The sequence below is a fragment of the Peromyscus californicus genome, unplaced genomic scaffold (assembly GCF_007827085.1).
Source record: "Peromyscus californicus insignis strain IS unplaced genomic scaffold, ASM782708v3 Scaffold_13__1_contigs__length_99412109, whole genome shotgun sequence".
Taxonomy (NCBI): domain Eukaryota; kingdom Metazoa; phylum Chordata; class Mammalia; order Rodentia; family Cricetidae; genus Peromyscus; species Peromyscus californicus.
In genome coordinates, this window is record NW_026294424.1 from 59464156 (window position 1) to 59478721 (window position 14566).

Here is a 14566-nt window from a genome sequence, read left to right on the forward strand (position 1 = left end):
TTCAGTTAAAAGTTGAATTTTATTGTTGAAAAACAATTTCTCGTTTGTAGCTGTTTGCCTCAGAATGACAGGCATATCTTTTCTTTTTTTTTTTTTTTTTTGTGATGTTGGTGATCAAATTCGGAATTGTGCATTCTAGAAAAGTGCTGTACCATGAAGCTGTATGGCAGTCTTGTTTCTTTTAGATTAAATACCTACTAAATAATGCATCTGCATGAACAGAGCATGCATCAGTCAGTATTTCCAGTAAAAACTGTGTCCCATGAATAAAGTGGCTTCTAGTTCACGACTCAGTGGCACAAACACCTCACCACAGATTTTGTTAAAGTATCACTTTGCCATTTAATCACAGAGAACATTAAGAAAACAATCTCAGCCGGGCAGTAGTGTCAAGTACCTTTAATCCCAGCACTCAGGAGGCAGAGCCAGGCGGATCTCTGTGAGTTCGAGGCCAGCCTGGTCTACAGAGTGAGATCCAGGACAGCCAGGACTACACAGAGAAACCCTGTCTTGAAAAAAAACAAAAACACATCAAAAAAAAAAAAAAAATCTCCAGGTTAGTGTGGAGTCCCATGTCTAAAATCCTTGTATTTGGGAAGCTGATGCAGGAGGATCACAAACTGGAGGTGAGCTTGCACTACACATTGAGACCCTGCCCCAAATAACCAAAAACATACACTAATACAACAGGATACACAGTGAGCATTCACTTACTTTTCTATTCATGTGTGTGTGTTATGTGTGCACGGGTGTGCATGTGTGGAAGTCAGAGACAAACAGGAAGAGTCAGCTCTTCCCTCACATGCATTCTGCAGACAGAACTCAACTGTCAGGTTCAGCACTCACGGGTAGGCCCTCACCTACTTTTCTTTCCCCAAATACTTAAGTTGGTTTCTCAAGGATGGCTACTGTTGTTCAGTCGCTTACATATTTTTTCTAGTACTACCTAAAGATTCATAAACACTACTTACGCAAAAGTAATCTTCCCTGCCATATAAATGGTCCCAATTAGTGGATCCAATCATTGAGTGGCAGTTAGATCATGGGGGTTCTGATCTAACCAATACATTGACAAGGATGGATCCCTAATTTCATGGCATTATTGAGGAGTTGATACATGTTTTAAGGCGGTCCTAGAGGAAGTAGTTTACTGAAGGCAGATCTAGGCGCTGGGGAGATGGTTCAGTGGCTAGCTGCTTCTTGTTGTAGAAATATCAAATAGGAGTCTTTTTTCTATCAAATACCATCAAACTTGTGTTTACAACAAGGAGTTCAAGTGTTTTTAATCCCCTCTCCCACCTGGTAAGACTTTTATGTAAATGTTTTAATCCCTCCTTTGTTTACACAAAGGTTCAAGGCTGGCAGTATTCCAGGAATCTGATGGCCCAGAGCAGTGACCTCTTTCCCTTCCTTCATTTCCTGTGCACCAATTCCTTTCATGCCAATTAAATTAAGACTGTGAGGTGGGACCCAACAAGCCAATGAGGAGAAGGCACAGTTACTACCTGAGTTAGACTAAAAACTAAATGCCCTGCCTGTCTGTGTGTTCATGCTTCTGAACACACCTTATTGGTCAAGAGGAAAGTTCGCCTTGTCCAGACATTTCAGTTGAAATGCTGGGCTCCTTTTTTTCAACCCTGAACTAATTTCTAACACTGCCAACCTGATGACCCAAGCTCAATCCCTGGACCTAGAAGGTAGAGCTGACTTCCCAAATTGTCTCAATGACCTCTACATATATGCCATGACACACACACACACACACACACACACACACACAAGTTCTTTCTTTTGTAATATTTTTCTTTTTAGGGTTAGTGTAGCCTTGGCTGTCCTGGAACTCTGTAGACCAGTGTTGACGGAAGTTTCTGTCCTGCCTGGTCCCACAGCTGTTCAGTCCCAAACAAACACAGAGGCTTATATTAATTACAAACTGTTTGGCCTGTGGCTCAGGCTTATCATTAACTAGTTAGCTCTTATGACTTAATTCAATCCATTTCTATTAATCTATGTTTTGTCATGTGGCTTCGTGACATTACCTGCGTTCCATTACATCTTCCTCCCACCCTCTTCCTCAGTGCTCAGCGTCTCCTCTGACTCTGCCTTCTTCTCCTTGTCTCTCTGCTTAGATTCTCCACCTGGCTCTATTCTGCCTTGTCATAGGCCACAGCAGCTTCTTTATTAAGCACTGGTAGCAACACATATTCACAGCCATAGCAGCTTCTTTATTAACCAACGGTAGCAACACATATTCACAGCCATAGCGGCTTCTTTATTAAGCAATGGTAGCAACACATATTCACAGCCATAGCGGCTTCTTTATTAAGCAATGGTAGCAACACATATTCACAGCGTACAGAAATATCATCCCACAGCCCTTCCCCTTTTCTGTCTAATGAAAAGGAAGATTTTCATTTTAATATAGTTATATGTAACAGAACAGTTATCAAGCACAAATTATAGTTACAATATCTAGTCTATTTGTATTTAGCAAAGTTAAAGAAAATACTCTATCATCTATCCTATTTTTGTGAGTCTAAAGTTTCACATCTAATTTACCTTTTATCATAACTAAGTAAAACTATAACTATAACTGTCTAGTCTTCAACCCCATCAAAGACCTGAGAAGGAAAATAATATTACCTGAGTAAACAGGAAGTGCAAGCAAGCAACTTCCTAAAAATTGCAAGAAATGAAAGAGACAGCTGCCTGCTTAGACAGTCACCCAATGTTTCTCTGAAACACTGGGACATCCACTTTTGGCTACAGGCCTAGAATATCTGACAGACCATTTTCAGAAGCAGGAATTATGAAAGACCATCTTACCCTGTCTTGGCAAGATTCTGCAGTAGCTTTTCCTTGTGTCCTGCTCGTCTGAAAAGGACAGCGTGCATACTGTCAGCAGTTGAGGCAAGGGCAGTTCTTTGCCCAGTAGGTCATTTTTTGCCAAGAAGAAGACAAACTTTCAAATGGAAATGTCTTAGAAGCCCAACATTCTCTCGGGATCAGATCAGTGCTGCCAGGAGCAATCGTGTCTCACGTCAACAGAATTCTAAGTCATTAGAACATTTAAGTGCCATATTCTCTAGGTCTATGAAGTGTTTGAAGATTACCTGTCCATCTGACATATACTACTGCATATCTAGAAAACCTGACTAACATGACTAGAAATATGACAAGCATGGGTGACTATTAATCTGTAAATCTTATCAACCTAAATAACAGATGTACAGTATAAGATCAATGACCTCTAATTTGTGACAACTTATTAAATATCTTAATCAGAGGTAGAAATGTATAGTGCAATATGACAATATCCTTTATACAAAATATCTGAAACAGAGGTAGAACATACACAGTATGACAAATACAATTTTACATTTGTATCAATATACAAATTGTCTTACACAGAAATAGAAAAATAATTTTATATTTGTATCAATATACAAGAATACAAACCAATGCAAATTATCTAAAGCTGATAGTTATTTATTTAGTTTACAAGTAGATACAATAATCTACCTTATTCTCCTATCCTATCTGACCAGCCAGGCTGGCCCTCTGTCTCTGCCTCCTGAGTACTTGGGATTAAAGGCGTCCATCACCACCACCTGGATTCTTGTGTAATAATTAAAAAAGGTTCTTGAGTGAAGGTCTTGATATTACTGGGATCACCCTTTGGGGTTTTCTAGTCTCATTAATAAAAGAACTTAAGGATGGACTCACATGGAAACAAGGATTAAAAAAGGGAGGGGGTATGCCGGGCGGTGGTGGTGCACGCCTTTAATCCCAGCACTCGGGAGGCAGAGCCAGGCGGATCTCTGTGAGTTCGAGGCCAGCCTGGTCTCCAAAGCGAGTTACAGGAAAGGCGCAATGCTACACAGAGAAACCCTGTCTCGAAAAACCAAAAAAAAAAAAAAAAAAAAAAAGGGAGGGGGATGTCTTTAATCCCAGTCCTCAGAAGGCAGAGGCAGGTGGATCTTTTCTGAGGTCAGCCTGGTCTACCACTGAGCTCCAGGCCAGCCAAAGTGCAACGCTTTCTCAAGAACAAACTAAAACAAAAGGAAAATGAAAACCTCAAGCCAGGTGAGTTCTGAATTTCAGCAGCTAGCTGGAGGAAATAAGGAAAAAAACACCATTGAAGGTGACAGGGAGGTCAGACACATGGAAAAAAGCAGCCATGTTAGTGGGAAGCTTTATGGAAAGAGTAAGGAAGCCCAAAATGTTGGGGGGTGGAGGGGAGAGGGGCTCAAGTACTAAGGAAAAGCACACTTAGCAAACAGACAGAAGGAAGGAAAAACCTAACTTTTCTGAGCAATTCCGAAGCGTGCACAGTCTTACCTCCTCACAAAGCTCAGTTCCTGGGCTACTTCACTAGGGGCGGGACTCTGGGAAGGAAAAGTACAGCATCTCATTAAAGAACTAATCAAGCCGTCGTCGTCTATCTCCTTAGAATGCTGAAGGTGGTCCCTCAGCCACAGCCACTGAACTAGCCCAGCTGGAATGTCGGGTCTCCACCCAGACCAGAGACTCCATTCCCTTGAGCACCCTCCTGTTGGCTGACCTCTAACTCCTGGGCCCTGGCTTCCCAAGTAGTTGGGGTTACGGGAATAAGCTGCCATGCCCAGTTGAGAATTACGGATTTACAGATAAGTTGCAAAGGTAGTAGAGATTTCTGTCTGTTCTTTACCCACCTTCTGTTAATGCGAACATTGTAAATTACTAAGGTGCTTTGCCAAAACTAACATTAACACTGCTATGCTACTACTCATGAAATTACTCAGCTATCACTAGTCACATCTCTTTGGTTCTCCAGAATGTTAATAGAATGAATTCCAAAAATGCAATTGCAGTTAAATGATTACTTGCATTAAAAAAAAATCACAAACTTGAGCCTAGTGTGGTGGTGTCTGTCTGTAGTCATTAGGGAGACTGAGTCAGAAAAGTTTCAATCTGCGGTCAGCCTGGGTTGTCTAATGAGAGCCTGCCTAAACATAAACACACACCACAACCTGGCTGGCTGCAGGCCATTCTTAGTGCACACTTGGCATGCACAGACCCTGGGTTCAAGCTTCGGCACAGAAAAAGCATTACCAAGTCCCTATCTTTCAAAGAAATTATCAGACCTTTATAACTTGTTCCCCGTAGGATTATTGTTAAGTTTCTTGAGGTTAGGCAGAGTGTGATTAAAAGTGTTTTAAGTTGTATGTATGGGCATAAATACCTACAGCATTTCTTGAGTTCTATCATGGCAAAAATTCTTTGTCATGTTTAGTCGTTAATAGTTGACCCCTCATTATAACCACTAGGGGGCTCTGCTACAAGAGTTTCTATAATTTCTGTCTACTCAGGGATGTTTCAGAATTTTGGACTCTAGCAACCTCCTTATTTCACAGATGAGGGAATCGTAGCTGACAATGGAGTTGGCTTGGGACAGAACGGGGAGTAAAAAGATCCTCTCGGACTCCTGTAGCACTTTTAGACTGGTCTCGAACTCATGATCCTTCTGCTGACTCCCGAGTCCTGGGATTACAAGTGTGTACCACCACACTCAGCTCGTATAAGTCTTACAATATTCAACTGATTAATTAGGTGACGAAATACATGAAACATACTCCTAAAATAACTCTTTATTTCTAAACTTTATTTTCAACATACCTCTCAGCACCCAAACTATTTTATTTGCTTTCAACTTTACTAACCACTTTCAAATCGCCTTTCAACATTATTGTTCACTTAAAACATCTTACTAGTTTATCTTCTTCTCCATTCAATTATACTCACTGTTTAAGTGAAATCTGCCAAACACCTTTGTAGGGCTAAAGCTCCTTCGTTCTTCAACTTCACTATAATATACACAGATTTTCATAGGCTTAATTCAGCCGATCGCACAGTGTGGTCGCTGAAAAACAGGCAGTCAGGGATCTTGCTAAGAACACAAATTCTCAGGCCCATCCACACTCTAGGGAAAGGGCCTAGCTAGCAATCTAACAAGCTCTCCAGGGATTCTGAAGCACGTTCAAGTTTGAAAAACATATTAGTTCTACAGCTCAGCATTCATCATCTAAAACAGGTCAACGACTGATTAACTTCTGGCTTCGAAACCAACCACAGGCCTCTCTCCCTGGCAATACCTGTACCGAGTACCAACCCGTGGGATCCAACCATTACACAACCTCAATACCTGCGATGACCGAATAATAGCTGCGTTATCATGGTTCCAAGAACAAAAGCTACGGCAGTGGATTTCCCCGGGGGGAGGGAGGGGGGGGGGTCGGTTTACCAACGGACGCTGGGCAGGACCGAGTTCCTGCAGAGTTTTTTGGTTTTTTTTTTTTTTTTTTTGTCCCTCGGCTAGACCCAGGGAGGCACCTCCAGCCCGTGGGCTCCGGGTCCGGCAGAGTTAGAGCGGGGCTCAGGCCGCGTGGGGCCGGGGGGACCCGCCAGGTGGGGCTCCCACCTCGGGGGCGAGCCTCGGCCCCGGACGCCTCCGGGTCCCAGGGGCGGACGAGCAGGCAGGGCAAGACCCGCCGGGCCCAGAGCCCGCTGACCGGCGGGCGCGGAGGCCGCACCCTCCTGGCCCCAGACGCCGGCAGGGCGGAGCCACGCGTCCGAAGCCCCGGCTGCGACGCGCGGCGCGGCGCGGCGCGGGCTGGCTGCTCAGACGCATGGGGGCTACCCCTGGAGCGGCTGCGCCGCCCGCCCGGGCCAGCGTGGTGCGCATGCGCGGACCCGGCGCCATTTTGGTGGCCGGGCGCGGAGGTGATTCCACACGGAGCGGGAGCGCGGCGGCAAGGGTGGCAGTGGCAGCGCTCGCGGGCTCGGGTCGGCATCCCTGAGGGAGGAGGCGGTGGAGGAAGAGGTGGCGGCGGCGGCGGCGGCGGCGGCGGCGGCGGCGGCGGCGGTGGTCGTAGCGGTGGCGGAGGAGGCGGGTCCGAATCGGCTGCGGGCAGAGACATGGCCAACATCGCGGTGCAGCGAATCAAGCGGGAGTTCAAGGAGGTGCTGAAGAGCGAGGAGGTCAGAGATGATCTACCGGACACCCCCCCCCCACCACCCCCATGTCGGCCCGGGGCGGGCGGGGAGGGGGGGCCCTTCCTCCCGCGACCCCGAGGCCTCGCTGCGGCCGCCCTGCTGCCGCTGGGGAAGCGGCGGTCTCCCCTCCTCCTCCTCCTCCTCCTCCTGCTGCCGCCTTTCCCTCCCCTCCCCGGGCCCTGGGCTGGACGGTCTCGCGGGCGGGCGGGCGGGCGGCCTGGGGAGGACCAGGGTTTTGGGGGGCAGATGCCGAGGCGCTGGTCGGGGGTGGGGGGACACCTTGAGCTCCGGAGGGGAGCCCCGAGGCGGCGGCGACCACATCTGGATGTGTGGCTCTGGGGTGGGGACCGAGCAGGCCGAGAAAACCCGGGAAGTGGGTTGGGGGAAGGGGAAAGAGAGTAACTAGATCCCCGGCAGCCGCGCACCTCCCAGGCCCACACTTTTTAGGGGGTACTCTGGGCATTGCCTGCCAGGCCTGTGCTGTCTTTTCTTTGAGGAAGGAGCCTAAAGAGTCCTTTTAGGTGTGGACTCCCTTACAGTAGAGTGTTGGGGGACCCATGGAGACGTAATGGTCAGTATCGTTCTTGGAAGGGGTGTTGAAGCAGTTTACACTACATATAGGAGATTAATTCCAAGTTAGATAATTATCTCTTTTCCACGTACTCCACCAGTAACTAGGCCTCGTCATTGACATGTAGAGTTTTTTTTTTCCTGGTGAAAGTCAAGTTGTTTGTTACATTAAGTGGTTTGAACTAGGAAAAATAATGAAGTGGATGAGTTGCATATTTCAAAATACTGTTTACCAATATCAGAGTCTCTCCTAGGGCAATGCCTCTGTGACTAGTGTTGTACTGTGAAACTTCATTATGATGTCCCTCGGAGTTAACTTGAGTCTTACTTTTGAAAAGAGGCCCATTAAAAATAAGAGATTTCATCAGATACACATTGTTATAGCTCATTATTGAGTTAGGTTTGTTCTGACACAAAATAGTATACCACGAAATAGCATATTAAAAAATAAGACTCTTGCTGCCCATGAGTCCTTCAGAATTTAAATATATTAATGCTGGCCATATTTATTTTTTGTGAAATATTGAAAGTAATTTAATAATTTGACTCATCTGTGCAAGTGATAGTACAAATTTTCAGACCTGAATGAACAAAAATGCCAGATTTTCTGTGATTGAATTTAGCAACAAAATTCTGAAAATAATTATTTTTCTCAAGGTTCACATTCCGTTGTCCAATAAACAGTACTGTTTATGTTTTTCTTATATGCTCGGTATTTTGCTAATGTCAGTAACGATTTTTAAATTAGGCGTTTTAAGTATGAGTAATTGTTAGAAGTCTTCTAGCGCTCCAGCATTTGTGCCATCGAATCTGCAGATAATTCTCCATCTTTCTAAACAGATGTGTAGAAAGTTACTTCAAACTGAAATGACTGTATTAGCAACTTAGTAAACAGGCTAAGAAATAAGTAGTGATCCGTTTGACATAGCATGACCCCTGACCTCTGTATTCATTTGCCAAAACTCTGAATGGAAGGATGACTTTGTATTTTTGTGGAACAATGCAGAACCAGCCTGAGTGTCTGTATTCACATACATTTTAACAGTGATTGTAACGTTTTCTTTAATAAGCAAATGTACTTTGGGGTTTTAGATATGTATTCTTAATGAGAGATAAGAGCTCATTTTGTCAGAGTCTAAAACATTTGTTCTACAATAAGGTTGTACAAGTCTTTAGACTTCTAATGCTTTCTTTTATTTAAGTTACTGCCCTGAAAATCCATATACCCTCTTTGCTTTATGTGATGTGACTTTCTATTTAAGTGATGGGCTGAGGAGATGGCTCCGTGGGAAAAGGAGGCTTGTTGCCAAGCCTGATGACCTGAGTTTGGTCCCGAGGACCCACATGGTAGAAGGCTGTCCTTTGACCTCTATACCCACACATGCAAATAAAATAAAAGCTCATTCCCATGTATGAGACTAAAAAAAAAAAAAAAATTGTCAGTGTTTCTGAGGAAGGAAAATAGGAAATGTGAACACAAGTTATTCAGGAACAGTGCCTTTGTAAGCCTAGCAGGGAACTTAATCCAGGAAAGGAAACTGCAAAGGATGCTAGGAAAAGAGCAGGTAAGATTTAATATTGTAAGCTGGACATGGTGGCACATGCTGGCCATTAATCCCAACACTGGGAGGCAGAAGCAGGTGGATCTCTGAGTTCAAGGCCAGCCTGGTCTACAGAGTGAGTTCCTGGACAGCCAGGGCAGTTGCACAGAGAAACCCTGTCTCAACCAAAAACATTTAATAATGTAGAAAAGCACAACCAACAGATAGTTTTATCTTTAACCAATATTTTATTTCATTGACATTTTAGTATGCCCAGTTCCATAGATAGGCTGTATTGATTAATTTTCACCTCAATGAACGACCCCATAGTGCAGTCTATATATTTTCTTTTCTTTTTTTTTCTGGAGCTGAGGACCGAACCCAGGGCCTTGCGCTTGTCAGGCAAGCGCTCTACCACTGAGCTAAATCTCCAACCCTTATATATTTTCTTTTTAAGTATATAAAAATATATATCCAGCGGGGTGGTGGTGGTGCACACCTTTAATCCCAGCGCTCTGGAGGCAGAGCCAGGCAGATCTCTGTGAGTTCGAGGCCAGCCTGGACTACAGAGCGAGATCCAAGACAGGCACCAAAGCTACAGAGAGAAACCATGTCTTGAAAAAACAAGCAATCAAAACAAAAAAATATATATCTGAATAGCTGATCAAGTAATTATTTCAGCATGTGACCTCTTGTAAATCTCCAGTGTACCAGGTTTCATCCATATGCTAGTGTTTAAGAATTTTGGTTTGATCTAATGCCTTATTTTTGGCCTGTTTTTTAAGTACCTTTGTGAAGATAACTCTTGCCAGAGCATACCTTTCATCCCAGCACTGGAGGTGGGTGGACAGAAGCAGGCGGAACTCTGTGAGTTATATCCAGTATGACCAGGAATATTGTGTCTCCAAAAATACAAAGATAGCTTCCATTGACTGAATTCTGGTCATAGGAATTGGCTGGAAGTGGTTATAGTGTATTAGTTAAAATATAAGCCCTTAACATACATGTGAAAGACATAGTCAGGTACTAAGGAGAGACAATCATGTTTATGTCGGAAGGGGAGGTTTGTATTTGCCAGTACAATACAGTGAAAGGATTTATGGGAAATGGTTAAAACTGATTATATATGTGTAGGGGAAGTTGCATGACTGGGCATACTATGGACTTTGAGTCATGTGAATGGTACTTAATGAAATAAAGGCAGCATCTATTTTTCATAAAGTACTACTTGGAGATGGGCCTTTTACCAGTTAGATACTCTACAATATGATGGAATTTTAAGTAGTGGTTCAGAGTTGCTCAGAGTAAGAAATTTACCTAAAATACATTATAGTTTGTGAGTCAAGTCAGGTGAATTGCTAATTGTGAGGATCAACAGATTAAGCCATGCTTTAGTATATTCATAGGTTGTATTATTGCTTCCAATTATTGCAGCTGCCATTTACAGAATGCCTCTTCAACTATTGTTTATATATTGCTAATTCTTAGCAACAGGTCTTTGAATTTGATCTCCTATATTTTTTAGATGAGAAGATTGAGGTTCAGAGTTAAATTATTGTTTCCATAACTTTATTGCAAATGTGGCTTTAGGATTTGGATTTGCTTATGTTACTGCACTACACTATCATGGCTTGGTAAGAATAGGCAAAAAAAAAAAAAAAAAAAAGAATAGGCATACTTTTAATTTTCGAAATTGGGCCCACATTTTATTACTTTTTGGGTTTTTTCAAGACAGGGTTTCTCTATGTAGCTTTGGAGCCTGTCCTGGAACTCGCTTTGTAAACCAGGCCGGCCTCGAACTCACAGAGATCCGCCTGGCTCTGCCTCCCAAGTGCTGAGATTAAAGGCGTGCGCCACCACCGCCTAGCCATAAAATATTTTTAAATTTGAAGTTTACTGATATAAAATGCCCTTAAATTGGTATATTTATGCTCATGATACCTGTTGTGTTTTTTTGTTTTTTTAAAAATAATTCTTAGCTATAGTTTGCTGATTTTTTTTTTCTTTGATTTTTCGAAGCAGGGTTTCTGTGTGTAACAGTTCTGGCTGTCTTGGAACTCACTCTCTAGACCAGGCTGGCCCCTAACTCACTGAGATCTGCCTGCCTCTGCCTCCCAAGTGCTGGAATTAAAGGGAATGTTTTTTTTTTTTTTTTTTTTTTTTTTTTTTTTTTTTTTTTGGTTTTTCGAGACAGGGTTTCTCTGTGTAGCTTTGCGCCTTTCCTGGAACTCGCTTTGGAGACCAGGCTGGCCTCGAACTCACAGAGATCCGCCTGGCTCTGCCTCCCGAGTGCTGGGATTAAAGGCGTGCGCCACCACCGCCCGGCTTAAAGGGAATGTTTAAATCTGTGATATAAGCAAGTTTGTTTCATGAAATTATTGTTGTGTATTAAGTTTTTCTTTAGTATTTAGTCTTTCATAATTTTAAATTTTATTAAATTTACTATAGTTGATCTGGCTTGACCTAAATTATCTTATATGCAAGTAGCTTGCAAACTTCTAAACTGTTTTGATTTCTGTAGGACATAGTTTCTTTGTTATTTCCTTTTTGATTTCCTTTTCTTTTCTTTTTTTCTTTTTTAAAGACAGGGACTCTCCTCTCTGCAGGTCTGGCTGTTCTTGAACTCACTGCTTAGACCAGCCTGGCCTCAAGTCAGAGCTCTACCTGCCTCTTACTCCTGAATCCTGGGATGAAAGGCATGTGCCATCAGACCTCCGTAGGACATAATTTCTTAACTCTGGAATTAATGAACTTTTGAGCAGGTTTTTATTTTTAGTTTAAATTGAGTGGCTTTCCATGAAGTGTTTATGAGTATCTCCAATGTCTAACATTGGGTGCCCTTACTGCTACTAAATCTACTACCCTTGTCAGTAGTATGAGGTAAATGTCTCTTGACAACCAGTTGGTAAGACCTGCTATTGGAGACCGAACTCTTTTGAAGAACCTATAGGACTGTCTTTATATAAGGTGTGTAGTGTTTATCCAAAGGGTGGTTGAATCTTTTGTCTTTCGAACTTTTAAGTTTGTTTTTCTTTTAATTCTTTCCCCTTCTCTTCCCCCTCTCTTGTGTGTGTGTGTGTGTGTGTGTGTGTGTGTGTGTGTGTGTGTGTGTGGTCATTGTAAGCAAGTGCTGTACCATTAGGCTATATCCCACCCTCTCACTATTTTGATTTAGAGAAAAAGGTAAAGTTACCTACAAAAAACAATATAACTAGAATTTGAAAAAAATTTTGACAGATTTTCAGTGCTTATGATCAAATGCAGGGCTTTATATATAGTAGGTAAGTGCTCCACCACTGAGTACATGTACCTGAAGTATAAGAATTTTTTTTTTTTTTTTTTTTTTTTTCCGAGACAGGGTTTCTCTGTGTAGCTTTGCGCCTTTCCTGGTACTCGCTTTGGAGACCAGGCTGGCCTCGAACTCACAGAGATCCGCCTGGCTCTGCCTCCCGAGTGCTGGGATTAAAGGCGTGCGCCACCACCGCCCGGCGTATAAGAATTTTTTAAGAGTAGATTTTTATTTTTATTTTTCAGTTTTTCGAGACAAGGTTTGTCTGTGTAGCCTTGACTGTCCTGGTACTCACTCTGTAGACCAGGCTGGCCTCAAACTCAGATCCGCCTGCCTCTACCTCCTGAGTGCTGGGACTAAAGACCTGTGCCACCACTGCTCAGCAAGAGTAGAATTTTTCTTCAGTTACATAAGCTCCAGCTTTGTGTGGATTGTTTAGTGTGCCTAATGAGGTTCTGGAGTGGCCTGAACACAGCAGTCTTACATACTGGTTTAAAAAACAAAAGCTTGTACAAGTGATATTGCATTTCTTGTTTTTATTCTTGTTTTGTTTTGTCATTTATTTATTTATTTTGTTTTTCGAGACAGGATTTCTTTGTGTAGCGTTGGCTGTCCTAGAACTAGCTCTGTAGACCAGACTGGCTTCAAAGATCTGCCTGCTCTTGGCTCCCAAGTGCTGGGATTAAAGGTGTTCACTACCACAGCTCTGCTTTTTTTGTTTATTTGTTTTGGGAGACAGTCTTTACATAACATAGCCCTGGCTATAACTCACCATGTAGACCAGGCTGGCCTTGAACTCAAGAAATTGCCTGCTTCTCCCTCCCAAGTGCTGGGACTAAACACATGACCACTATCCCTGGCCTTTTACTTTATTCTTAAGAAGATTGTGAGGTTGTCTAGCTTGTGGGATGCTCTAGATTCTATCCTCAGCACTGCAAAAGAGACTTTGGTCTCTGGCAAATGTTGAGATGCATCTTGGCTTCCCTGGCATGTCACTCCTTTGTACAGCATATCCTTATTTTCTGTTTTTCATATTGAGCATACTGATCTTTTTTTAAAAAATATTTTTATTATCATTTATTTATGTGTACATTTGTATATATCTGTATATGTGCATGTACCTGAGGTTAGGGCCATCCCCTGGAGCTGGAGTTACAAGCAGTTGTAAGCTGCCTGATGTGGGTGCTAGGAATCAAACTCAAGTCCTCTGCAAGAACAATACATGTTCTTAACCACTGGGCTATCTCTCCAGCCCCCAGAGAATACTGATCTTAACACCTCAAAGACTTACCTGATTAGAATGGTAGAGTAGTACATAAAGGGTAGGTAACAATGCTGGGTCAGGATTGGGAGTACGTTCAGTGGGACTGTAAGACTATGGCTTGTTGTTAGCACTGGAGGGGGGGGGCTAGGTGTAAAACTTAAGTGTCATGGGTGTTCTGTGGGTATGAGAATGGAAGAGGTTCATGGGTTGGATTCAGAAGAAAAGTTGAGAGGGACTTCAGCTAACTTGTTGGCACAGACAGGTTAGAGAGTGGGTGGGGAAGAGAGATTGATTTATCTATTTAGAACAGAAAGGTCTATAGCTCTTCTGTACTCAACGTAGTTGTGAAATTATGTTCTGTTTTTTTTTTTTGGGAAAGCACCTTTTTCCATATCAAAGCAAAGTAGACGTACAGTATGACTGGCACGCAAATCAAGAAGCAGAACATTATCAGTACCATAGGACCCTACCTCCAGTTGTTTTTCTCATTTTGTTTTTAGATTTCAGAAGGGGCTTCACTATATGGCCCTCCCTGGTTGACCTGAAACATGCTATGTAGACCTGCTGGTTTTTTTTTTTTTTTTTTGAGACAGGGTCTCTTTATAGTCTTGGCCGCCTTGGAACTCGCTATGTAGAACTCAACAGGTTCTCCTGCCTCTGCCTCCCAGGTGCTGGGATTAAAGGCCTGTCTGCCGGTTTTGATTTGAACTCATCGGCTTGCTCAGTGATAGGATGAAAGGCATGTGCCACTATGCCCACCTTTTCTGATTTCTTACAGCACAGATTAGTGTGTTTGTGTAAAAGACTAGACATGAGTATATACTGTATAATTCAAGTTTGAAGGTTTTTGAAAAATTCCCTTAAAAA

General features: G+C 43.0%; 1 protein-coding gene across 3 annotated transcripts in view; it reads left to right on the forward strand.

Annotated features, from left to right (window-relative positions):
- The first annotated feature begins 6784 nt into the window (after window positions 1–6784).
- Ube2k (ubiquitin conjugating enzyme E2 K) overlaps window positions 6785–14566 on the forward strand; it is a 64960-nt gene continuing 57178 nt past the window's right edge. Inside the window, exon 1 of one of the 3 annotated variants that reach the window (XM_052735022.1) lies at window positions 6785–7020. In XM_052735022.1, the coding sequence (XP_052590982.1) occupies window positions 6958–7020 (63 nt within the window). In that variant the 5' untranslated portion in view covers window positions 6785–6957. The remainder of the gene's footprint in view (window positions 7021–14566) is intronic. The other 2 variants (XM_052735024.1, XM_052735023.1) reach the window with 2 other exon arrangements.